Here is a 26,679-nt window from a genome sequence, read left to right as displayed (position 1 = left end):
CACGGAGAGCGAAGAGCTTCAGGTTTGATGTTGAATACCTGTGGCAGTGAGACCATAATAAGGGATGTTCGTTGAAATGGATGTTGTTATTGCCAGTGTTTGGTTTCTTAGTAGTACGCGCTTCGTGCCTTCAGCATGTTTCTCTTGATTCTCGGAAAGCATCCCAAACATGGCACTTTTCAGCACTCTGTGCAATAGCGTACGCAGAAATTTGTAATGAAGCTAAAGTGTTTGAAAAAGAATGGAAATAAAAAAAAGAAGAAAAAATCCAAGAGATAAAGAAATACAAAAAAAGAACCACCCAAAAGATCAGCAAAGTACAAGGCTTTAAAAGGCACGGTGTCTGTGTGGTCTGTGTGGCAATTGAAAATGGCACCGGAATATGATTTCAATTTTGTGTTCCTAATGGCATTTCCGAGCCTACCATCTTCGAATGGAGGCAGAAGATGAAGGCATTAGAGGGGGTTTTGTCGTGATGATTTTCTTTTCCGCATAACGTATTGAGGGAAATATATTTCGTTTGCGGAGGGCTTGATAGCGTGAAGTCGCTTACAAGCGAGGTGGAAAATGAAGACCTTAATAATACAGTTCGTTAAGTTGTCCCATTCGGAGTGGGATTTTATTCTTTTCACTTCACTTGTGCATGAACACGCTAAGTACCGGGTCGTGTGAGATTGTGCTCGACGGTAGCAATGAGGACTTGCATCCGAGGAAACATTTATTACACGAGTGAGTTACGAGCTGAAAATTGTCCTTCCGAAACCGGGGCCGGCATTGGTGGAATGTTTGAACGCTGCTTTATGATATTGATAGCATTATGCTTGGTGTTTGATATATTGTTCTGATGAGAGATCTTTTTTTTTATTTCGCTACACGTCTCTTGACGTATTTAACGGTAAGAATATAAGGAAATTATTCTTTGGGAAGATTTACTCCTTGTGCTGTTGAATAAATGCGCCTAAAGGTATGCAAAGTAAAAGATTAGTATTGCAGAATTTGATTAAAGACATTAGAAAATGATACTTTGTGGTTTTGCATACCTTTCGGGGGCAACTCCAATACACCATATCGAGAAGAATATGACGAGAACAAAAAAAACTTAAAACAATCAATAATAAATATGAATCTTTCAAATTGCTCATACTTAAGCTTAAATCAATTTAAGTGTAGAAATTAACCGAACCAACACTTTACAATCATTTATATCCTCAATCAGCTATTTATTGGCTCGCATCAAACTCGAACGACGACGCCGGTTTTTGAACACACATAATTGAGCAAAATCCATCTTAATGTAGTTTTAAAATTTATTCTTCACGTCGTTCGTTCGTTCCCCGAAGGTCATGATCCATCCGGCAGCCAAACCCTCGCGACTGGCTAATAAAATGCGGCAAAATCGCCATCATCGCGAATTGATTTATGATTATGTACTCTCGCACAGACAAAGAACACTGGCCCCAGCCAAGGCGTTCACTCAATTGCCAAAAGATGAGGGTAGTTTGAAATGAATCGAAGCAGGATCATAATCTTCTGCCGTTCTGTTCGCAACGCTTGTTCTCAACCATTGCCAAAGAAGCTGTTCCAAGTTCCGTGTGGTGTAGAACTGCAGCAAAAGGAAACAATGCCCTTTTATGCACAGCTCTTTAATATAGCAGGTGGGGAATACAAAAAGCTGGTCGTTTTCGCTGTGGAGTTTTTGGGGAAGCTTTTCGACAGCAAAAAGGAGCGGGCAAAGGAGCAGCAGTGGAGAGTGAAGAATGGTCATAAAATTGATTCAGATAAAAGCAATTTTCGCCTCATAATTCTCACCATCATCTGTTTGGCGGAACCGACGACTTACGGGGTTTTTGCTGAAAAGTGTAAGCTACAACGTTGAAGGTCGTAGCTTAGACCGTGATGTGTTCCGGATTGCGTTTTGTGTGTTTAATATGGCGTAAAGATTGTTATAAAAAAATTCAAAAATTGCATAAATGAAACCGATTTTTAAATTGTTACACGGATTGAAAAATTCGTAGATACGTTCTTTTATAAATATGCAATCTTTCAAAATAAAATGAATCACATTTGTCTCTTTCAATTAATTAAAATGGGCTTCATTTAATTGAACCTTAAAGAAATTTAATTATTTATTAAATTAACAGTACAATCAATTCCAAAGATCAGTTGAAATTGTTCGGTTTTTGTTTTTGAAACGATTCAAAACCTTCGCAACATTTTTTACGCCTACATCTATGCAATCAGAATAACATTCTTCTGCTGTACATTTTCTACGGGCTTTTTAAGTTTTTTTGGTTACTATTTTTACAACACTTTTAAAGTATAATTGTATTATTTAACACTATTTTTAAATGTGTTGAAAATGTTCTCTAAATCTGTGCTTATAATATCTCAAAACTTCTAAGTTTATTGTTCGAAAATGAGCACTTACGGGATACATACGTAAAGCTATCCTATCCGTAGTATCATTCTAATTTGTTAATTAAATCCACTCCCCGGCAATTATTCCTGGCATGCTTACCAGTCCAGTTAGCTTCGTGCTTCATTCCGGGAAGATTTTGCAGTGAATACTTTGTGCACGCAGGAAGCGCACAATTCCGGAAACATATAAAGCACTACGGGAAATCAGCATCAGCGCCTACACGGTGTTGCATTTGCCATCTCGTAAGAAAGGTCCTCACAGCTCGCAAGCTAAGGCAAAGAAGTGCCTGGCGTGTGTGTGGCGACAGGTACGTAGCATAATAAACTTTGCCAAGAATATCCTCGTGCCGGCTGTCGGTTTAAGACCAGTTTACCATTGGACGGTGTACGAATGTCGGGAAGTAAATCTTGCCACTGAGCACAACTTTTCCCATCCTGGGGCAGGAACAGGGGACGTTCCGAGTTCCAGTCTGCTGAGCTGGTGGTGGGAAAAATCGATAAACCAGACTAGACAGACAAGGATCTCGCCCTGGTAGAGTTTCCTGTTCCTGGTCCTGTTTCATTCGTCGGCATTCGTCGGCATCGATGTCGGTGGGTGGAACACCCGAAAAGCGAATGGGAGCCACAAAACGGGGACCACAAACTGTACCATAGTTCGCCATCTAGCGAAACACTTTTGTCGGGGTGCAAAACTTTGTTCCTCAACGTTCCAATCGTGCAATGCTCGGGCTTTGCAGTAAATCGTACCTCTTGGCCAATCTTGCCCAAGGAACCGGTGTCGAAGAAGTGTAAAGACTATCTTGCTGAAGGAATCTCTCTGGCAAAAGTTTGCCTTTTGCCCGAACCGGATGAACCGATTGCACCCGGTTCAGTTAGAAGAAGAACCAAAGGAGAAGCCTTTGGATGTAATGCAAAAAAAAAGAGAATAAAAATCAAGCTCCACTTTTTCCACTGGTGGAATATTTTCCTTTCTATGCACTTTATGCTTTCTGCCCAAGCCACAGCCTGCGTTTTGGAAGGCAATTTTACCAATCGTAACCGACAGCAGGAAGCTGCCGTGGCCGTTGCCTACACATCCGCATTGTGGCCAATAAAGGTCGGGACGAAGGGAAAAGTCTATTAGTTTTTAATTAAATTTTACATCCTGGAACAAGCGGTAAAAGGACAATTGGCAATGTGAAAAGCGATCGGGGCGACAACTTTATCCGAAAGCGTTTGGGTGGATGGTTTGTGTTTTTTTGTATGGTACATAAAATTAAGAGGGCGGATTTGATTTTTAATGAATGTTTTTGTAGGATTCCATGGTAATGCTTCTTGGCACAATCTTACCCTTTGATGGTAGTTTGACGAAAGTGTATTTGGGTTTGAAATTAGTTTTGTTAAAAATACTTTGAAATTATTTTACGTAAAACACACACCAAAATAATAAAAATATGTAGCAATAATAAATTCGAATCGTACGAAATGATATAATCCAAAAGCAGATAAAAAAATAAATTTATTTTCTGAGAGAAAAAATAAATTTTGCATAAAGCTTTCCAAGAAGCCGAAAAGTGAAATGGAAATGGTGGAATAATTAGCGAAACATATTTTCCCAATTTACGGAAAAGTGAAATAAACAACCCCAAAACGATATTAGCCTTTTATTCTGGTTTTGTTTTGTCGTGTTGACGACAAAGAAGAAAGCTTTCAAGTAGAAAATTAAAATGAAATTTAAGAGAAAAAACGTTCGGAATGAAGTTAAGCCGATGAAAGTGTACTAACGTACTCGTATAAAAAAGTAAGTAACCGGATTATCAACAAACGCCCGGAAGGTATGCAAAAAATGAAAGGTTGCAAAATACAACGTAAAAAACCATCGATTTTCCACGCTAGAAAACAAAGTTCAAATCGGTTTTACGAGTCTTATGAAGATGTTACGATCGAGCATAACGTTTGCATATGATTATCTATCGATCGATGGGATATTCGCAAACCGAACGTTAGCCTTGATCCGTTGACGAGTATATTGAAATTGCATCAATGTTATTGATAGGTAAACACTGTCACCCTTACTTCCTCGACAAAGATGGCCGTCCCCTTCCCAGGCAGGCGGGTACAAACACGGTAAAGGTTATGCCAAGTTCTCGAAAGGTCGTGATTGTTTTGTAGAGGATAGTAGGAGTTTAAGAGAAGAGAAAAAATGCTCAGGAAAACAACGTTACTGCGCTAGCAATAATAGCCCTCTTCTGGGTTGAGCTTAATGGAGCTGAGTTGGCAGCAAAATTGCATGTGCACGTGTTATGCATTGCGTTGCGGTTATTCGATGGCAAACTATATCCTTCGGGAAAATGGTACTACCTATGCTAGAGAGCACAAGGGTTTGCCAACAATCAACCGTATTCCGTTCGTGCCGATCCGTTCCCGTCGATACTGGTTCGATTAAATACTTAACTATGGGCTTATGGATGAAACATTTCAAGTGAAATATTTCACATGCTTAGTAGTAGGCTTAGCTCTTGTAGATTTTATTTCACTAGTAGAATAATGAACATCGCATGAAAAAATTAAAATAAAATGGAAAATATTTCATTTCCATTGTGAACCGTTCAAAACACGATGTTCGGTAAAGGAAAGGACCAGATTCCCGGATGGAACAAGATGAACCTCTTCGGCACATCGTCTTATTACAACGATACAACCACATCCTGCGGTTTTGGGTTTAAACTATTGTTTATTAGTGGGCATGTTGATGAGTTACGGTATAGTTATGGCAAACAATTTCCATTAACTTCATCGTAATACATCCATGTACTAAAGAGGGACGTCTGTACACGATGGTAAACATCCTTTATCGACTCTTCAAAGAGAGTTGCCCCGTGTTTCGATACCTTCCTTCAATATATTTTCCTTCTTTTGTTGCCTTTTTCGCTTTCCCGCTGAGTTTGATGCACTTTTTGCAAATCCCTTGACAAGGGATACAACTCTTTTCCAACAAAATCCTACAGAAAAAGTGTCGCAGAAAATTGCGGATAACATTCCGATGCGTTGATGAATACGGGAAGGGACCGTTGGCCATTTACTCCCCCCCCCCCCCCCCCCCCCCCCGATCGAGTGCCACTCCTATCCGTGCTTTAACCGATAAGCACAAGCTGAAAGTAAAGTGCAAATAAAAGTCACACTGCAAGCTGATGATATCATTCCGGTTGCCGCTGTTTGCCTTTCATTGCCATTTGTTTTATCTTCGCTGCAACGGTGCATAAAGCAACGAAAGTGTTTGTGTGTGTGTGGCTGTGTAGTTGTTCGAAGCCGGGTGAAAGCTTCCAGTGATTTCATGGTTTTATTTTATTAGTTTTTCCGCGACCGGTGATAAAACCGGGAAAGGGCCAATGGTCGATGCCATTTTAATTGCACCCAAAGGAAATGGATGCAGCATACTGTGTGGTGGTGTTTGAAATTTATTTCACCGCTACGAAAGAGTTCCGTGATGCGCGTGATCCTTGGCAATACATTGTTTTGTTTAGATAAGATTGAACGTTTCTTTTTGCTGCAGAATTGTTCGGAACGGGGAAAGACGAAAATTTAAAATCTCAAACAACATTGTAAGTGACATAAAGTTTCACACTAAACGGCATTTTCGGATGTGCGGATTGCATACTTTTAGGCAACTTGCGTGATAATGTAAGAAAGTATGCAATTTGATGTTTTTTTGTTGCCATAATTCCATTCCATAATTAATGTGATAGCGAGAGGAGAAAAAAATCTCCAAACATTCGCGCAAAACATGGAAATTGTTTCCCCCCCCCCCCCCCCCCCGTAACAATCTTACAAAACGAAAAGCTCCGATCGCTTTAACATAAATCCAATCTTATGTTAAACCTTCCCCTAGCGTTGAAACGCAATTAAATTCAACACATTAGAATGGTTCTTTCTGGAGAATGAAGAGAACGACATTCAATCCCATCATGCGGTGGTGTTCGTTCTATGAAAATTGATTGTCCTTAAATCATGCTCTGACTCCGGGCCAACGTCTCGCACGGGAAGCTCATTGTCGCCGGTTATGGAGCCGTTTTTTTTTCTTCGTTTTCGTAAGTATGGGAGTATTAAATCACAGACACTCCAATGGCGGTGAAGTGCTAATGGTAACATTTTGAAAGATGTCTTACGCAGAGCAAAAACCGAACAATGTTTGAAAACGCTTCATGGAAAAGGTGTTGATTTACATGGAGCGCGTAATTCAATTGCTTCCACCGTTGAACGGGAGAACGGTGTGCAACAATGGCGAAACATGCTGCAAATCGATTACTAAACTGTTGAGGAAATGAGGGTTCATAGGCTCGAGAATTGGGTAGAATAATATCTACGCAGCGCTTCACGACGCTTGGGACGCCGTAACACATTGGCCAGGATTAAGTTTCCATTTTGTGGAAAAGAAAGTAGACGGTCGGGAAAGTAAAACCTACGCTCAACCAATGCTTACACCCCCGTGAAGTTCTTGGTTTTTTTTTTCGCCTTCCAGGAATATTGATGCACGCAACGGTACCAGATTGTTCACGCAAGCAGCGGATCGAATTCGCGCACGATCCGAAAATGCTATCAAAACCAATTTCAATCAATCAACTGCCATTCAGGAAAGGTACGGCGTGGTGTGTATGTATGATGAGGGATTGGCGAGGAAATCCTTTTACCATCATAACTTTAATGCCTTTCATCAGTATCGGTTTTTGGTGGCGTCTACTAAATGGAAGGACCTGCGACCATCTTCCATTTCACGTTCGATGCTGAAGCTGAAGTGGCCACGGTTAAAAACATGTTAACACTCTAAGGGTTAATTGTACTAAGAGTCTAAATAAACAAAATGTTAAATAATTAAAGCTATAAGTTGGTATTAACATATTGAAAAGAAATAGTTAAATTGTGCAAATGTCAAATTTCATCGGTATTTTAGTTTGTTATACACTAAGCGGTAGTATAATACTTTGACAGTTAGATTACTTTATTCTGGTATATCTGTTATATTAAATCAATAATCGTAATTATCTGCCTAATATATCGGAATAATATTTACCACAATTTTGTTTGTGTTTCATTTCCACACGGAAGGGTTCATTGTGGAGTCCCTGGGGGGGGAGGGTGTAGCACTTGTTTGTTTATTTGATTGAAACCAATCGATGGATTGGCTGGTAAATATTATTCTAAGGACCATGCGTTTGCAGATGAGCGAGGGAAGAATTGTGGCGTAGGTGCAAAATGAGAAGGTTCCTTCCGGAGTGAGGAAACTTTTTTTTTGCTTCTGGCAAACTGATTGACTTGTTTGGCGATAGCTAATGGGGCAAAAGAGTTACTATTAATAGCGATGTTGTGGCTCTTGCCTACGGCCGAAATAATACGCAAGTGAAAAACGTGTACAAAAAGCATAAATGGAAAACCGTTACGAATACGTGAAGCTCGATTTGTAGGCGATACGATACATACGAAACTTCTTTTCCAAGAACGTGCACACTTGAGAGGCTTAGGAAAAGTTGTCGATGAATTTGTTTTATCTGTAATCGAGCTGATATCCGAGGTAGATTTTTTGCTTTCCCAAAAAGCCAAAGGTTGATCGTTTGGGATGATGTAAATGTTAACCTTATCTTATTCCGATGATAAAAATAAAATTATTAATCAGTTATTAAATACCTTAACCTAAAAATAGCTTCTAAAACGCGTACTTATTTTCGTTTCTTAAGGACATTAGTTGAAAGATAGATAAACATTTTAGCATACAGGCGCCTTTAAGTATGCAATCGATGTGTAATAATAATTTGTATTACTTTTTGAAGTTAGGTGAGTACTTAAAAAGGAGATCGAGAGAAAAGGAAAGGAAAAAAAATATATAAAAAAGGGAAAACAAAACAAGAAAGATTAAGTAAGAAGGAATAGAAACTTGTATAGCAACAATGGTGGACGTTGGATTCAATACTGTAAAAGTTTGCTGAATAGGCAAAAACGAACAGAAAGGAGCGACGATTTACCAGGTGATTGGACTGAGTCTTATGATGGATCTCTACATAGATTATTCAATGAAGTTAGTTATAATAGAGTATTGAAAAGATCAATAAAGAAATGTTTAGTGAATAGTCCACACACACTCAAAAGTTTAAAAACAACATATTGCATACATTCAGCAGTTCGTTTAAAACAATCTATCAGCAACTCTTCCAGCGGGAGTTATACACTTATGCACTAAACTACTTATTCGAAAGCTTCTCTTGCGTGGGTTATAGTAATACAATTTGTCAGGAGTGGTCGTGTTTCATCGGTTGAAGAGTATTTCTCCATTGTCCTTGTCAAGGTAAACAGCTACACAGCAAAATATGATCGCCCCTGTCAAAACCAAACGGTGCGGCACATACAGATGAACCGTCCAAGACGCTTGTGAACAGATGGAAGGGAAGTGGAACACACTAAAAGATGCCCGTCGATTAGCCTCAGGAAACAAAGAGACAACATCGACATTTGCGCAAATCTAAACACAAATACACATGTAGACACTACTTGCCCGTGGGGATGGGTTGAATGGGACGGGACAACAACGGGATGACATCGTACTTAATTGCTATGAAAACTTTCTATGCGCTTCCTGCGCTTTCCACTTTTCCCTCTAGTGACACACAAAAATTCACACAACACAAAGGATGCAACAGTGGCTCTGCAAGCCGGAAAAACCGTGGGGCAACATGCTAAGGGGAAACTTTTCACCACTCGGTAACGTACGAATATGGTAAGATAAGGAGAAAAAAAACAAGAATACAATTTTATTTAATTATCCTCACCGAATAGAGACAAGTTCCACGAATCGCTTGAAGTTAGACGAAGGTTAAGACGCATCGTACTCTGCTTAACTTTTGCTTCGAAACAACGGGCCAAGAATTGGAAGGAAAATGCTAAGCCAGCCAAAAAGGTGGCGAAAGCGAATGGGAGGAGACGGTTGTCCACCAGAATAGGGGTGAAAGAGTGTTTAGATCGCTAAACATAAACTTTACAACTAAGTCGAGCAGAAAAATGAGCATACCACGGGAAAGTTTTTGAACTTTGTGTTCTAAAACGGTGAGCTTCATGTTTTTTAGGCACACTCTACGGATGTGTTGCTGAAGAATATCTCGAGTGTACTAAGCACCAATAAGGATAGTCATCCATCACCACAAGGTTAGTATGTCTGGGAGAAAAAAAAACAATTTCTGTAAAAAAAACTAATAATGTGCAAAAAATGGAAACAATAAGATAACACGAGGGGCAAATGAAATGATAAATTTATTGACAAATTAGTCTCGACAGCAATTAATCATGCGGATCATCGTTTGGCGCTTTTCTTAAAGGTGTTAAAGTAGAAAAGAAAACAAATTGGTGTAATTTTTTTCCACTTCTTTGCAGTAAATGAAGTCAACAAATAATAAGTCAGTAATGGAGCGTACTTCTACTATTCCCTGTTGATTAGCTGGTGGTAGAAGATATGATGGCAATGACCGGGACTGACATATCAAATTGTCTCCTTCTTGTACAGTGGGAAAACTCCCATGTGGTTTTTCCAGTAGAAATTGTATCGCTCGTTTCATCGCACCAATTAGTTCTTCCCATCTTTCAAAATGGGTCCGGGTATAAGGTGCTGTGTTGCATCAAACAAGGCAAAACATTCAACAGCTTGACACATTTTCCAACCCAGTGAGTGCTCTTTCGGTCGGGGGGAGCATTTCTAGACCGGGAACGAAATAGCGTCGAGGTCATCGTATCCACTGTTGCCGTACACCAAAGCATCAATAATTAGCCTCGGGATCGAACTTTATTTTACATCACCAAACGTCTCTTTTGCCTGAGTGATTTTGTTTCATATTTCCTATGGTAACTCTAGGAAATAAAGCGGAGGATGAATTTTTGCTGGCCAATTCATGTTCCAAGAGCATCAACGAAATGTTTTTTTCCGTGGTTCGATTTAGTGTTGTTTTGTGATGATTTTTTTGTTTCCCAAATTGAATCCTGAATGTATTTTGGATACCATATTTTGTGCCCTTTCTTCTCTTTTCCCTCCACTCGAGTGTTTTTTCCTTTCATGCTTTTGCAACAGATCATGGTTTATGGTTTACGTTTGGCTTGGCTGTCCATAATCTGATTCGCCGGTACGGTATCGTAGGCAAATTTAATACATCGTCAAAATTTTACGTCGACAGCAACGGTGAAACGGTTTCTCATGCGAGCATAAGACCATTATCGTTGGCAAAATCGAAATCAAATTTCGGCGTACATGTATTCCTCGATATGGCAATGAAGAGATGAAGAATTTTGCCGGAATAAAGCTGATAAAAAGAGAATATTATCCACTTTTTTGTGGCGAAACCGAAAGATATACAAATTATGTCAAATGGTATAAGTTGTAAAGAAAGTTGGTTCTTTTTGGTTGTTAAAGAAAATGAATATTACTTTAAATATAAAAGTTTGAAGTACAAAAATATTCAAAACATGAAAGCTGTGCAAAGTTACTAACAAGCCTACCAATAGCCTTGAAAATATCTTCAACAGTGGACAGTTCACTTTTTTCGCTAAACCAAAACGAAATAACGAGCAAATGTTTAACATTATTGCGAAGCAGTTATGAGTTTGTGCGCGACAGTGAAACAATATGTCTGTGAAGAAGTAAGCTTCCCCGAATTGATGATTTGGCCGGGTGTATAAATAATATTGCAATTTGGTGATTCTCGGAACAAATTTACGGCATGTCCTTGACTGCTTCACGGTCGGTTGGATTGCATAAATATGGCGCGTAGTACACTGGTTGAATATACTATACCGATGTTGATTTGTAAATAAAGAAATAAAAAAAGTATATTTGCAAACTCTCAAACATACCAGGAAGCAGTAGGAATGGAACGTCAGTTATATCGATATAGAATTTCTGCGGAATTTTCAATCCCGCGCTGAACGTACGCAAGAAGCCACATGATAGCAATGAGTGACGCAAGGAAATCGATGCCTGTCTTGAACGCTTCTTTTGTGTACGGTAGCACAAGGAAAAAAAAAACGGGACCATCGTGGGAACGTGTCTGCTTTGATCTTTGCCCGCTTTTTGCTGAACGGGATCGGGTGACTTATTTCCTTATTTTCCACGGCAAGTGGTTCCTCCCCCCGCGGGGGAGAGGAACGGGCGCGAGAAAGGTGATTGGAAAATCGATTCCGAATTAGTTCGCCAAGTGTTTGGCGTGCTAGCTACGATCTCGTATAGTTGGGAAGAAAACGAATTTATTGACCGATAGTTTCGTGACGTACAGGGGGGTAACTTTGAAAGACATGGAGTGTTAGAAAGTTCGCGAGCTTTTTGAACTATGATGAAAAGCGACAATTTAATAGAAAGTGAACCGTATTTACTGCTAGTGGAATGGTTTATCGCTGTATTATGTACTTGAGACATACCTATTCGAGTGTAAAGAAAATGTCAAATCTATTTTGTTCTTAGTAGTGGTGTCAACGATCATTCTGTTCGGTATAATAATAAATGCTTTAACTGAAACTTATACGCGTACTATTTCAATTCTGTTCAAAAGGAATTGTTCCTTTTTTCTCACTTCTACATCTTTAAACACTAACACAAGCTCTTAATTCTATTCCAAACACTAATTTCTTGCTTTACCAGTTGTGGATTGTATCCTAGTTGAGTTTTAGATTTTGCATGTATAACTTTTTCTTTGTGCGACACATTTTCGAAGCGTGTCCCTGTTTTCCACACATACAACACTTCCATGCTTTCGCCGGACAGGCAAACCGATTGTGCACACAACCACAGCGTTGACAGTTTCGATTTATCATGCGCCGCCTATTCCACGCATACTGTTGTACCTTCCGCGCGTGAATCGGTTGTTCTACCGATGATCCACGATCGTTCACAACCGTACATAGATCGATCTCTTCCTTCACATCGCTTTGTAGCTTTGACGCTTCCCAGGCACGAGCAATTTCACAAGCTTCCGCTAGCGTTAGCTTTGGCTCGCGTAACATGCGCATCCGTAGCTCATGATCGGTAACTCCCGCCAGAAACTGATCCCTTAACGCATCGGTTAAAAATTGCCCATAGTCGCACGATTGGGCTTGCACCTTAAGACTGATTAGGTAATCGTTGATGGACTGTTCGGACGATTGTTTCAGCTTGCGAAACTGGTAGCGCTCCGACACGACGTTCACCACCGGCGAAAAGTAATCTTTTAGCACCTTGATTAACTCGGCGTACGTTTTGTTACCTGGATCATCCGGTGCACACACTGTTACTGCCACGGAATAGAGTGACGCACCGGCCATTGTTACCAAGATTGGTACTTTCTTCTCCTCCGGTATATCGTTCGCTTTGAAGAACATTTCGATACGACTTGCGTATTCCGTAAAGCACTCTCCCATCACGTACGGATCGATGTTTCCGATCGTGTACATTGTGTTTTCCACCTTGAAGCACCTTACTAGCGTTGGAGTGACGTTATCCTCGCCGCCTGATCGAGACATCTATACTGAGTAACTTAGCGGTACTGCACCTGTACTCTTGCGCCACATTCATGTTTCACGTACACATACGCATCTGTTATTAATGACATTTCACACATACTTACCAATAACGATGAACTATTATCACACATACACTACAGTACTAACATTTCTTTACTATTTAAATTAATTTCTCTTACTAGTACAGGGTGTACCATATAGAGGTCATTGGTAATTTTTCTTTAGTAACTTAAAACTAATTAATTATGTTATATACAGTGGAAAGCCGATAATCCGTGCTCATCGGGACTTGGCCCCTCCCGGATAAGCGAATATCACGGATAATAGGCATAACTCTTTTATTGATAAAGATTAATGTTTAGTGAATTTTTTTTCTAAAGCAAGATGTTAATTTTCTGCACTCAGTTGCACTTTGCAAAATAAATCTGTCCGATTTGGTCGAACTTGAGCCAAGTTTATCATTTTCAATTGAGGCTTTTATTTCTTGCCATCACCAGTTGGCAGTTAATATGTCAATTCGCCTTTGGAACTGTCATTTCCGAGCTGCACGGATAATGGGACAGCCGGATATAAGGTACCCGGATAATTTTTAAAATTTAAAATTAACACTTTCTGGTTGAATGACAGCAATATCACGTCATATAATTTATTGGAGCATGGCTTTTATTCTACTTATCAACATCTCTTGCTATGTCCACAAAAAGAACAGAAGGATATTCAAATCTGCTTAACGAGTCAACAGATCGAATGCACTATAATTTTCGGTATCAGGCAGTTGTGGACCATTGCATCGTGGTGTGGCTTATAAATAAGCATTACTTGTTTATCATTTTATGTGCTCTTAAGGAGTTCCTGTCGAGTACGTTGTAGAGATGTGCAAAGTGAGTAAGAGTGAGATAGTGAGTTGAAACGTTGTATTGAACGAGTTCACTCACCACGAGGAGTTTTAGCGACTCTTTTTTCACTTACTCACTCACTGAGTGTAAGCATAGCCGTGATCAGTCGAGTTGCAAAAAGAGTAAATATGTGAGTTGAAACGAAAATGTGCGAATGAGTTGAAAAAAAAATGAGTTGAAACTAGAGATGAGACTCAACTCTTTTTAGTGAGTCAACTCAGAGTGAATGAGTCGTTATTAGGAGTCAGCTCGTTTAACGACTCATTTCGGAGTCACAAAAAACCCGGCATAAACGTATAAGAGGACTAGGAGGGTTGGGACCTTATAAAATTTTCAATTTTTTTTTATAATTTTTTATTTTTTTTTTATTAAAAGCATTACTTGAGTGAAAAGAAACACATTGCAACCAATTGGCATTAAAATAAATCAATTTAATTTTTTTTGCAAAATTTCCCAAAAAAAACGTAAGGGGTAAGCCTTATGAAATTTTCGAGTTAAATTTTTTTAATTTTTTTTTCTGATTTTTTATTCTTTTTTTAATTTAAAGCATTATTAGAGTGAAAAGAAACACATTGCAACAAATTCGCAATAAAATATATCACATTTATAAATTTTGCTAAATTGCTCAAAAATGAGGAAATTTTTACATTTTCTCAAACAGGGTAAGGAACTTGGTTTCTCGAATAACTTCTGGCACAGACATCTGAGGGCATGGCCGTCCAAGAAGAAAATGTAGCCATTGGTGCCATCTATCGACCACAGGTTAAAGATTGGAGATCCGTTGGATACCGACCGAGTTATACGCCAAAATTGGTGCAAAAATGAGCCTTAGTAAATTTTCTTTTTTTTGATTTTTTGATTTTTTTATTATTTTTCACTCTTTTTTTTATTTAAAGCATTACTTGAGTGAAAAGAAACACATTGCAACCAATTGGCATTAAAATAAATCAATTTAATTTTTTTTGCAAAATTTCCCAAAAAAAACGTAAGGGGTAAGCCTTATGAAATTTTCGAGTGGAATTTTTTTTTGAAATTTTTTTCTGATTTTTTATTCTTTTTTTAATTTAAAGCATTATTAGAGTGAAAAGAAACACATTGCAACAAATTCGCAATAAAATATATCACATTTATAAATTTTGCTAAATTGCTCAAAAATGAGGAAATTTTTACATTTTCTCAAACAGGGTAAGGAACTTGGTTCCTCGAATAACTTCTGGCACAGACATCTGAGGGCATGGCCGTCCAAGAAGAAAATGTAGCCATTGGTGCCATCTATCGACCACAGGTTAAAGATTGGAGATCCGTTGGATACCGACCGAGTTATACGCCAAAATTGGTGCAAAAATGAGCCTTAGTAAATTTTCTTTTTTTTTATTTTTTGATTTTTTTATTATTTTTCACTCTTTTTTTTATTTAAAGCATTACTTGAGTGAAAAGAAACACATTGCAACCAATTGGCATTAAAATAAATCAATTTAATTTTTTTTGCAAAATTTCCCAAAAAAAACGTAAGGGGTAAGCCTTATGAAATTTTCGAGTGGAAAATTTTTTTGAAATTTTTTTCTGATTTTTTATTTTTTTTTAATTTAAAGCATTATTAGAGTGAAAAGAAACACATTGCAACAAATTCGCAATAACATATATCACATTTATAAATTTTGCTAAATTGCTCAAAAATGAGGAAATTTTTACATTTTCTCAAACAGGGTATGGAACTTGGTTTCTCGAATAACTTCTGGCACAGACATCTGAGGGCATGGCCGTCCAAGAAGAAAATGTAGCCATTGGTGCCATCTATCGACCACAGGTTAAAGATTGGAGATCCGTTGGATACCGACCGAGTTATACGCCAAAATTGGTGCAAAAATGAGCCTTAGTAAATTTTCTTTTTTTTGATTTTTTGATTTTTTTATTATTTTTCACTCTTTTTTTTTATTTAAAGCATTACTTGAGTGAAAAGAAACACATTGCAACCAATTGGCATTAAAATAAATCAATTTAATTTTTTTTGCAAAATTTCCCAAAAAAAACGTAAGGGGTAAGCCTTATGAAATTTTCGAGTGGAAAATTTTTTTGAAATTTTTTTCTGATTTTTTATTCTTTTTTTAATTTAAAGCATTATTAGAGTGAAAAGAAACACATTGCAACAAATTCGCAATAAAATATATCACATTTATAAATTTTGCTAAATTGCTCAAAAATGAGGAAATTTTTACATTTTCTCAAACAGGGTAAGGAACTTGGTTTCTCGAATAACTTCTGGCACAGACATCTGAGGGCATGGCCGTCCAAGAAGAAAATGTAGCCATTGGTGCCATCTATCGACCACAGGTTAAAGATTGGAGATCCGTTGGATACCGACCGAGTTATACGCCAAAATTGGTGCAAAAATGAGCCTTAGTAAATTTTCTTTTTTTTGATTTTTTGATTTTTTTATTATTTTTCACTCTTTTTTTTATTTAAAGCATTACTTGAGTGAAAAGAAACACATTGCAACCAATTGGCATTAAAATAAATCAATTTAATTTTTTTTGCAAAATTTCCCAAAAAAAACGTAAGGGGTAAGCCTTATGAAATTTTCGAGTGGAATTTTTTTTTGAAATTTTTTTCTGATTTTTTATTCTTTTTTTAATTTAAAGCATTATTAGAGTGAAAAGAAACACATTGCAACAAATTCGCAATAAAATATATCACATTTATAAATTTTGCTAAATTGCTCAAAAATGAGGAAATTTTTACATTTTCTCAAACAGGGTAAGGAACTTGGTTCCTCGAATAACTTCTGGCACAGACATCTGAGGGCATGGCCGTCCAAGAAGAAAATGTAGCCATTGGTGCCATCTATCGACCACAGGTTAAAGATTGGAGATCCGTTGGATACCGACCGAGTTATACGCCAAAATTGGTGCAAAAATGAGCCTTAGTAAATTTTCTTTTTTTTTATTTTTTGATTTTTTTATTATTTTTCACTCTTTTTTTTATTTAAAGCATTACTTGAGTGAAAAGAAACACATTGCAACCAATTGGCATTAAAATAAATCAATTTAATTTTTTTGCAAAATTTCCCAAAAAAAACGTAAGGGGTAAGCCTTATGAAATTTTCGAGTGGAAAATTTTTTTGAAATTTTTTTCTGATTTTTTATTTTTTTTTAATTTAAAGCATTATTAGAGTGAAAAGAAACACATTGCAACAAATTCGCAATAACATATATCACATTTATAAATTTTGCTAAATTGCTCAAAAATGAGGAAATTTTTACATTTTCTCAAACAGGGTATGGAACTTGGTTTCTCGAATAACTTCTGGCACAGACATCTGAGGGCATGGCCGTCCAAGAAGAAAATGTAGCCATTGGTGCCATCTATCGACCACAGGTTAAAGATTGGAGATCCGTTGGATACCGACCGAGTTATACGCCAAAATTGGTGCAAAAATGAGCCTTAGTAAATTTTCTTTTTTTTGATTTTTTGATTTTTTTATTATTTTTCACTCTTTTTTTTTATTTAAAGCATTACTTGAGTGAAAAGAAACACATTGCAACCAATTGGCATTAAAATAAATCAATTTAATTTTTTTTGCAAAATTTCCCAAAAAAAACGTAAGGGGTAAGCCTTATGAAATTTTCGAGTGGAAAATTTTTTTGAAATTTTTTTCTGATTTTTTATTCTTTTTTTAATTTAAAGCATTATTAGAGTGAAAAGAAACACATTGCAACAAATTCGCAATAAAATATATCACATTTATAAATTTTGCTAAATTGCTCAAAAATGAGGAAATTTTTACATTTTCTCAAACAGGGTAAGGAACTTGGTTCCTCGAATAACTTCTGGCACAGACATCTGAGGGCATGGCCGTCCAAGAAGAAAATGTAGCCATTGGTGCCATCTATCGACCACAGGTTAAAGATTGGAGATCCGTTGGATACCGACCGAGTTATACGCCAAAATTGGTGCAAAAATGAGCCTTAGTAAATTTTCTTTTTTTTGATTTTTTGATTTTTTTATTATTTTTCACTCTTTTTTTTATTTAAAGCATTACTTGAGTGAAAAGAAACACATTGCAACCAATTGGCATTAAAATAAATCAATTTAATTTTTTTTGCAAAATTTCCCAAAAAAAACGTAAGGGGTAAGCCTTATGAAATTTTCGAGTGGAAAATTTTTTTGAAATTTTTTTCTGATTTTTTATTCTTTTTTTAATTTAAAGCATTATTAGAGTGAAAAGAAACACATTGCAACAAATTCGCAATAAAATATATCACATTTATAAATTTTGCTAAATTGCTCAAAAATGAGGAAATTTTTACATTTTCTCAAACAGGGTAAGGAACTTGGTTTCTCGAATAACTTCTGGCACAGACATCTGAGGGCATGGCCGTCCAAAAAGAAAATGTAGCCATTGGTGCCATCTATCGACCACAGGTTAAAGATTGGAGATCCGTTGGATACCGACCGAGTTATACGCCAAAATTGGTGCAAAAATGAGCCTTAGTAAATTTTCTTTTTTTTGATTTTTTGATTTTTTTATTATTTTTCACTCTTTTTTTTATTTAAAGCATTACTTGAGTGAAAAGAAACACATTGCAACCAATTGGCATTAAAATAAATCAATTTAATTTTTTTTGCAAAATTTCCCAAAAAAAACGTAACGGGTAAGCCTTATGAAATTTTCGAGTGGAAAATTTTTTTGAAATTTTTTTCTGATTTTTTATTTTTTTTTTAATTTAAAGCATTATTAGAGTGAAAAGAAACACATTGCAACAAATTCGCAATAACATATATCACATTTATAAATTTTGCTAAATTGCTCAAAAATGAGGAAATTTTTACATTTTCTCAAACAGGGTATGGAACTTGGATCCTCGAATAACTTCCCACACAGACATCTGAGGGCATAGCCGTCCAAGAAGAAAATGTAGCCATTGGTGCCATCTATCGACCACAGGTTAAAGATTGGAGATCCGTTGGATACCGACTGAGTTATACGCCAAAATTGGTGCAAAAATGAGCCTTAGTAAATTTTCATTTTTTTGATTTTTTGATTTTTTTATTATTTTTCACTCTTTTTTTTATTTAAAGCATTACTTGAGTGAAAAGAAACACATTGCAACCAATTGACATTAAAATAAATCAATTTAATTTTTTTTGCAAAATTTCCCAAAAAAAACGTAAGGGGTAAGCCTTATGAAATTTTCGAGAGGAAAATTTTTTTGAATTTTTTTCTGATTTTTTATTCTTTTTTTAATTTAAAGCATTATTTGAGTGAAAAGAAACTTATTTAAACCAATTTGCATTAAAATAACGTTCCTAAAAAAGAAACAAACATGGCGTTCTGCATCCTGGTTTTCAGGTCGGTTACATATCCCGCAAAAAAAAAACTTCGGTGGCACATCCTGCATATTAACATCCTGCATTGCATATTACTAGAGTTTTAAGCGTTTTTTATTGTTGCAGCTGACTTGTTTAGATACATAACTGAAGTAAATTAGAATGTTTTTTTCTAGTTTAAGAGTTCTAGTGTAAAATATATTTCTCTATCCCAATGAATTATCATTTCTTCATCACATACAGAGCACAAAACATAAAGAAAAGACAGACTAAATTGCTTAACATCATGCGCTTTGCTCAAAACGGTGAAAGAACTTCGAATTATAGTCCACCATCGTAGCTCAGTTTTCAAGCTTAATATAAAGGAAAAAATGGCGCTTACGTAGAAATAGAAGTTTTCTCACGGTAACAGATGAAAATCATAATTTAATTTCGTTGAATATTTTCACCTTTATAACCATTTTGCCCTAACTTAGCTAGCTTTGCTGGAATATTTCTAACTGAAACGTGTTTGAAATTGCTCAGAAACAAATGCAATCATACCACAAACACGTTTTTGGGTCGTTTGGTGTTGAGATTTTCCATTCCATCCTCTATTTCACCTTCCCTTCTCACCTTCAACGGATTTTATGAACCAGTATTAAGATTTCGTAGCATAAGAGACGGAAACCCAGTTCAGGGTAGTTATTCGTAAAATTTTTCCACTGAAAAATGCACCATCACTAAACAGCTCGAACCCATTTATGAATCTGGTACGGTTAACATTGGTCCTAAACCGTAGTAGGTATGGATGAGTTCCTTCTCACCGATTTCGTCCCGAAGCAAAAACTATCCCACTCTTAAAATGTGTCTGAATTTTTGGGGAGAAAAAGCTTAACTTTCCAAAAACTTTTCCGTGCATCTTGTTCCCGGGTTCAAAAACACAAAAAAAGAAACAACAATCTAAAAGTCGTTCGTTCCTCGTTTGTGTACCGGGAACCAAGATTCCCTGTACGGTGCAAAACATTTGCCGTGGACTAAAAAGCACTTAGTCTCGTTACCGTCACCGGTTTTATTGCGCTTTAGTAGCATTGGTGTGGGTGATAGTGTTCGCGATTTTTCCGCAATAAAAACCTCCAGTCGTGAGGGAAACAAGCAAAACGCAGGAGAAAAAAAGAGAGGAAACATCCCGTCACAAAGACGACGAGAAACGTGTGATTGTTTCGGTGTTTTGTATGCGAAATGAGAAGGTGCAGGTCAACTGCATATGAAACAAGTACCTGCTATTTGCAGGCACCTTGCAGTGTGCAAGATGCACATGCGGAACAAAGGAACACTCACGCCGAAAGTGTGGTGTCCCAAAAATGAATCCCCCTACCTTCGCATGGAAGGAACTAAAAACATAGCATGAAAATTTGAATTTAATTGTAGAAACTGTCTAGACAAGTGCCCGCTCCTGTTCAACCCCCTTCAGAAGAGAAACTAGGCGATGCTGACCCGGAATATATCGTTCGGGTTAACCTTTTCTATTTATTTTAGTGCTAGCCGAAACGGGACGTTCGTAAGAGTGGCCTTTTTTGGCTCGAGTGGTTCCATTCCGCATCCAACAACAAATGTTGGTACGTGTTTCGGTTAAGCTAAGCTGAAAATCGGCTATATTTTACATCCGATGCTGTGCCGGAAGGAGGATCACGGAATAAATGAAGCAGTAAATTGCTCATCAAAAATTCAAGCAACAGTTCACCGAAATAAACGCAAGGTTTATGTGCGCAAGAATGGAAGCGCATGTGTCTGGAATAAATTGGAATTGTTTTTCTTTTCACCCGAGCGGGGGCATTCAATTAAAATATGTAGATTTGACAAATTTAGTGGAAGTTAATTTTGACAACGGGTTTAATTGAGGGGCGTAAAAAAATAAACAATGTTTGAGGTTGATTGAAATAATGATCAAATCTTAAACATTTTTAAAAGATGGTTTTGTAATTAATATTGCGTAGTTTTACAAAAGCTTCCTCCTGAAGGTATGCAATTTGCACGGCGTTATTACTAATGTAGTGACCACTAACTTACTATGGTTCCGGATAAACAACCTAGTCACTGCATCAGTGTTTTTTTCGCGAATGTCTTCGAAAATAGGTTTTTCAAAATTTTGTTTCAAGAATATTTACCGGTACAGTCGTTCGCTTTAGGAATACTGAATGGAGAGAGTGTAAAAGGTTCTCTTGCTTTATATTTACTACCTAATAGGAACTGCTGCATGATAGGCCTTGCCGTCCAAATGGAAATAAAGAAAGGATCGATCCGATCAGATAGTGTCGGAGTCCACCTGTCGGAGCTTTTACACCAACATTAAATTTTCCGACAACTTTTCTTGTGGTTTGGTAAAGTTTTCTTTCTTCCCGGTTTTTACAGTTGTCTTGAATTTTGAGGTACTTGATTAGCTATAAGCCACATATGACTTCGCGGTTTCGGAAAAAAATATGTAAAAAAAAAATCTAAAACAAGGTTTTCCTCAATTCGGATTTCAACCATTTTTATCGACCATACAAAGCCATTCCTTTAAAAAACTTGAACCAAAAGTAAGTTGTTCGTTGGCGCGCGCTTATCACTTCGTCAACCAAATACATTATAATTACAATTGCAAACATTTGATTTTGTCTTTTTATTGTAAGCCACAAGCTGTTCTGGTCGAAGGATTTTTAGTCAAACTAAAAATTCAACGTACAAAAAATACAATACATCAATTCACGACTGAAAAACCTCTCCTCGATAGGTTTCCTACACCCAGACCAAACGATCCATCCCAATCAATATAATTTAGACATCTCGATGTACAAAAAAGGAATGCAAGCACGCACCGGAAACCTTTCTTTTCCACCTCGGTTAACTTTTGAAACGACCCAGATTGGCCACGTGCCGTATTCGGATATCCATTATCGACTAAGGTACAATATTTACAACATTGACCTGGCCTTTCTAGAAGATTCAACAACAAAAAAAGGAAGGGACACAAAAACGTAAATAACAAATAAACAGAATCCCGTACAGTGCGGGAAGCAAACCGAAAAAAAACCTCCAAGACATAGAAAAAGTCGACCCAAAAGCCAAACACTTACGATTTGGACACGGTGTAGCAATATGTTGTAAAAACGAATTTTTTGTTTGTTTGTACGTTCTTATGCTTGAAACCTTCTTTTATTCGCATAAATCAATGTCAAGGTTGGAGAAAACCGAAATGCTAAACGCAACCGACCTTAGATCAAATCCCGTTTGACCTGCGGCATGCAGAGAGTCCTCGCGATGATTTGTCGTCCTTCCACCGTTCATTTCCTTTTTTTTCCCCGCGTGGGGTTTCCCTTTTTTCGAAGAAAACCGGACGTTTATTCAGTTCCTGGAAAGGAAGTATTGAATTTAGAGCACCCCTAAGCCAAAAAAAAAAGATAAACCTGTAGCAATCCGTTTTACGATGGATTGGCATTATTTGATCTGCCTGTGCCCTCGAGCCAGCAAGGACAATGTCTTATCTGTCGGGAAATCTGCCTACTAACGGAAAGGCTGAAGGTTGACATTGTTTTATTTGCAACACCGTTTTTCTGCTCCCAGTCGAAACAGGAAGCAAAACAAAACCCTCAAGTACTTCCGCTATTTATCGTATTGTTTCCATCTTCCAATGACACGTGTTTGCTTAAGTTTTTTTCCCGCATTTGTTTGATGTTGTATGTATTAAATCCAACTAATCCTCCTACTCCCCTAGACAAACAACATTTTTCTTGTGAACCTTGATTTCCTTTCCTGTATCACAAGTTATTCATTTTCAATTGCTTTTTTTTGCCTTTCCTTTCGGTAAGATTTTTCTTGCACAGTGGTCTTTCAGTGCCATTGTTCGAGCAGCTCTATTCGGGGCAGAAGCAGCACGCTAAGTAGACACAAGCGGGACAAAAACTGGGTTTTTTCCCTCCCGCAGACGGGTGCAGACGATCGAGAAGCAATAAATCATCGCGGCAAAAAGTGTGATTACCGTCCACCACTGACACTACATTTTTGTCGACTTCTTTTAAGGGGAGTTAGTTAACGGAAAAACAAAAGAAAAGCGCTACCGAAACGAATGCATCGTCAGCAATGGGACGTTGATTTATGCTGAGTTAAATGCAGTCGACCTGTTCCTTACTAGCCTTTCGTCGAGTGTTGTCAGCCGGTGGCTGTTTGTGTGCTGCAACTTTCGCTTGTAACTGAAAGGGCTGTCGGGTTTCATTTTTCACTCTACAACGTTTTTCCGGGAGAAACTATTTTTTCGCTCCCTCACTTTTCGTTCCATCTTTTCCATGCAATCGCTTTTATCTGTGGTACAACATATTCTGAAAGGCGGAAACAACATTACGGAAGGGATGAGGAAAAGAAACGAATAGAAGCAAGAAAAGTTTGTGAACGAACAATTCTCGTACGAAACGTCCAACTGTGTCTTTTGCCCTACACACATTTACCAAAAAAAAAAAAACAAAGCATCGAAAGCCTTACGGCAATACAAATCAAGCACATCAGCCACGATTGCTCTTTCATGTTAAAGGTTGTGGGTTGTTGTGCTTTTTAAAATAAAGTGTGTTTTTAATTAGATTTTTCATTTCATCTTATTATACCTATACCGATTGGTGCGGATCGTGGAAAGTTATTTTTCCACCAGTGTTTCTTTTCCAGCGAGCTGAACGTTACAACCGTCGTTGCGACCACACTTCCACGTGTCCGCACAGTGTCCAACTCATTTTACGTACTTTTAATTAAAGCACATACATGGTGGCAAATTGTGTTTACCTATCTTTTTTTTTTCACTCTCTACTAATTATGTAAAGTAGGGGGGGGGGGGGGGGGGAGATTTTTTCCCTACCGTTTGTGGATGTAACACATTCCAAATTGAGTTTTGATTAAAGCTATTATCATGTGGGAGCAGCACTTTTGTATAGCCAGCACAGCGTGAAGGTTTTAATAATGTCATTCATACTTTTAATTGTATTTATTTGTTAGTTTTTGCTGGTTCGACCAGACGGTGGTTTAGTGTACTCACAGAGAAGAACGCATTAATGAAATAAATTTAATTATGTATTTACATAATTTATTATTATTATATTTATTATTATTTGATGTGTTGGAATAAATACAGGCGTCCCCCGAGTAACGACTGTATTTGGGACCGAAAAAAAGCCCAAAGCAAGGCGTAAGTCAAAATCGTCGTAAGTCGAGAATACATCGTTTATAACCATACGTAGAGAGTCGAAAGCTTTATTCAAATGTTCTAGAGGAAAAAATAATCTAGAAATCATTTTGAATTGTATATTAATTAATCTTTCTAATCTCTATTCAATATTTCCTTAAAAAATTTATCGAGAATGTATCAGTTTATTCCAATAATTTAATTTTTATATTCAATGAAGACCATGATTTTAAACGATTGCCTGTGAAAATTAAAAAAAAACTGACAATTTGAGCAAAATAACAACTGTCAACTGTCAAGATCAAAATAATCGTATCTGCGAATCGTCGTATCTCGAGGGGGTCGTAACTCGGGGGACGCCTGTACTTGCCAAGCGTCAGCTGTCAAGTGGATGCTTACTTATACTATCAAACTTCAAGTGCTATAAAAGCTTTCAGATAGAAGTGATACTTGAATACTTACCATTGTGCCGTACACGGCAAAATGATGATACATTCAACGAGAGCAAATGAATTAGAATGTTCAAAAACATGTTTTTCTATTTTCCTGAAAGGAGCAAACCATAAATAAATAAAAAAAAATATCCAAAAAAACACCGTTGTACAGACGAGATAGTAAACAAAAAGTTCAATTCGCCAAACGCAACCAGAATTACTATTCCGACGGTATTGTATAACAATGGAGCAAAAACATCACCCACTCAAAAAGATACAATCGGCTTGCAGGGGGGACAGTACAGCCAGTACCGTCAACGAACGAGAAAATCGTTGGCATCGATGAATAAATGGATGACACGACAGTTTGGAGTACTTTCACCACTAATTCATGCGCATATCATGTGACAGTGAAGGACCCGTGAAAGGAATCGTTGATGTGCGGTATGCTAGATTGGCCGGGATTTGTGTCGAACCGTGGTATAACATACATGGGGCAGTCGGGTTGGTTGGAACTTGACCAGCAGGAGATTAGGAGATTGATGAGCAAAAATAACTTACTGCGTCGTGCCGTGGGCGATACATCTCCGGAACGCGTGGTTTCGCTTGTTGATGTCTTCATGTCGTACGGCAAAGTACGAGTAAACTGTGGTCCGCCGGCTACAACATGTTCCGGAAAGGCCTGAGACACTCCTTTATGGTTGTCTCCCGAAAGCCATTAATCATTGTACCGCAAATAATTAAGCAATATGGAGAACATAGCTACATTGTCGGACCTGTTGGAACGTTCGGCTGGACGTGTAAACCGATGCCGGTACCGAAAGCAATCGGTTGCTTGGTACGAAATCGGTTGGTGGTCAAGTAGGAAAAGGGAATTGATTATTTCACTGCGAGTCGATGGAGATGTCCTACTTTTGGGGTTTTTGTATCGGCAGCTGGATCGGCATCAGCATCATCATCACCAGCCCAGTTCCGCTTCTCGCTGAAGTTACTGGAATGTCTGGCAAGGGGCTGGCTGGGAAAAAAAGGATGATAGTATTTTTTAATTAAGAATCTGGAACAGTGCGCTTTGGAGCTGTGGTTTTGTGGGTTAATTAGATTAAAGCTATTTGTCATGCTTATCACGCTGGTCGGTGGAAACGGTGGCGATGGACGAACAATGGAGTGAACTGGATACAAAACTGTCCTCGAGATGATCGTCACACCGAACTCTACGTGGGTTTGAGCTGGTGTGAGACAACGAAACAAAAAAAAAAACGATAGACTATTGGAGCCATCCTTGAAGCAACTCCGAATCGTTCCCATTTTGCAAGATGCTAATTAAATAAAGCAGCTCCAACCGGTACCGGTACTGGTGTCCTTCCATTTGCACCTCAGGATGTCTTACCCTACATCGGGCTGAAGTGTGATTTTTCGGTCTACCTTCTTAGGTCATGGTGGAAAGTGTCCGCTAGAAGACGTTGACAATTTCTCACTCGACGGGACGTTTCATAACGAGCGGCCATTAGTGCTTGGTTGTTGTATTTTCTTCCGCGTTCAGCCGTGACGGCAGGACATGGACGACAAAATACCAATGTGCCCATAAATCAGTACACTGAACTAGGTTAAATGCCGAGCAATGCAATATCCCCAAGGAACTGTAAAATTGAAACCGAAAGCATAGAAAACTCCCTGCTGCTGATTGTGTCCCAGTGAGCCAAGAACCTTTCGATGGTCGTTGGGTATATTAACTCTTCCTGTAATGTAGCAGAAGAAAGCTGCCCAACCTTTTTCGGTAGAGTGAAAAGTGTCATTCATGATTGTACGTCCGTTGAAAGGTGGATGTGGAAGTAAAATGAAATGCTGGGAAAATTATTTCCTTCGCAATGCACAACTCCAAATGATATTGTAAAGCGGGCTTGCTGGGTGTGAAATGGGAATGTAA

The 26,679-nt window shown here is 37.8% G+C and overlaps 1 protein-coding gene across 1 annotated transcript; it reads right to left on the bottom strand.

Moving 5' to 3' along the window:
• Nucleotides 1-12,004: 12,004 nt before the first annotated feature.
• LOC125766922 (uncharacterized) lies at nucleotides 12,005-13,123 on the bottom strand. Its single transcript, XM_049433019.1, has one exon. The coding sequence runs from the start codon at nucleotides 12,913-12,915 to the stop codon at nucleotides 12,073-12,075; it is 843 nt and encodes a 280-aa protein (XP_049288976.1). The 5' UTR covers nucleotides 12,916-13,123; the 3' UTR covers nucleotides 12,005-12,072.
• Nucleotides 13,124-26,679: the final 13,556 nt, after the last annotated feature.

Source organism: Anopheles funestus, chromosome 3RL, assembly GCF_943734845.2.
Source record: "Anopheles funestus chromosome 3RL, idAnoFuneDA-416_04, whole genome shotgun sequence".
Classification (NCBI taxonomy): Eukaryota; Metazoa; Arthropoda; class Insecta; order Diptera; family Culicidae; genus Anopheles; species Anopheles funestus.
The sequence above is the reverse complement of the archived record's forward strand: the minus strand, read 5'-3'. Positions and strand labels throughout refer to the sequence as shown.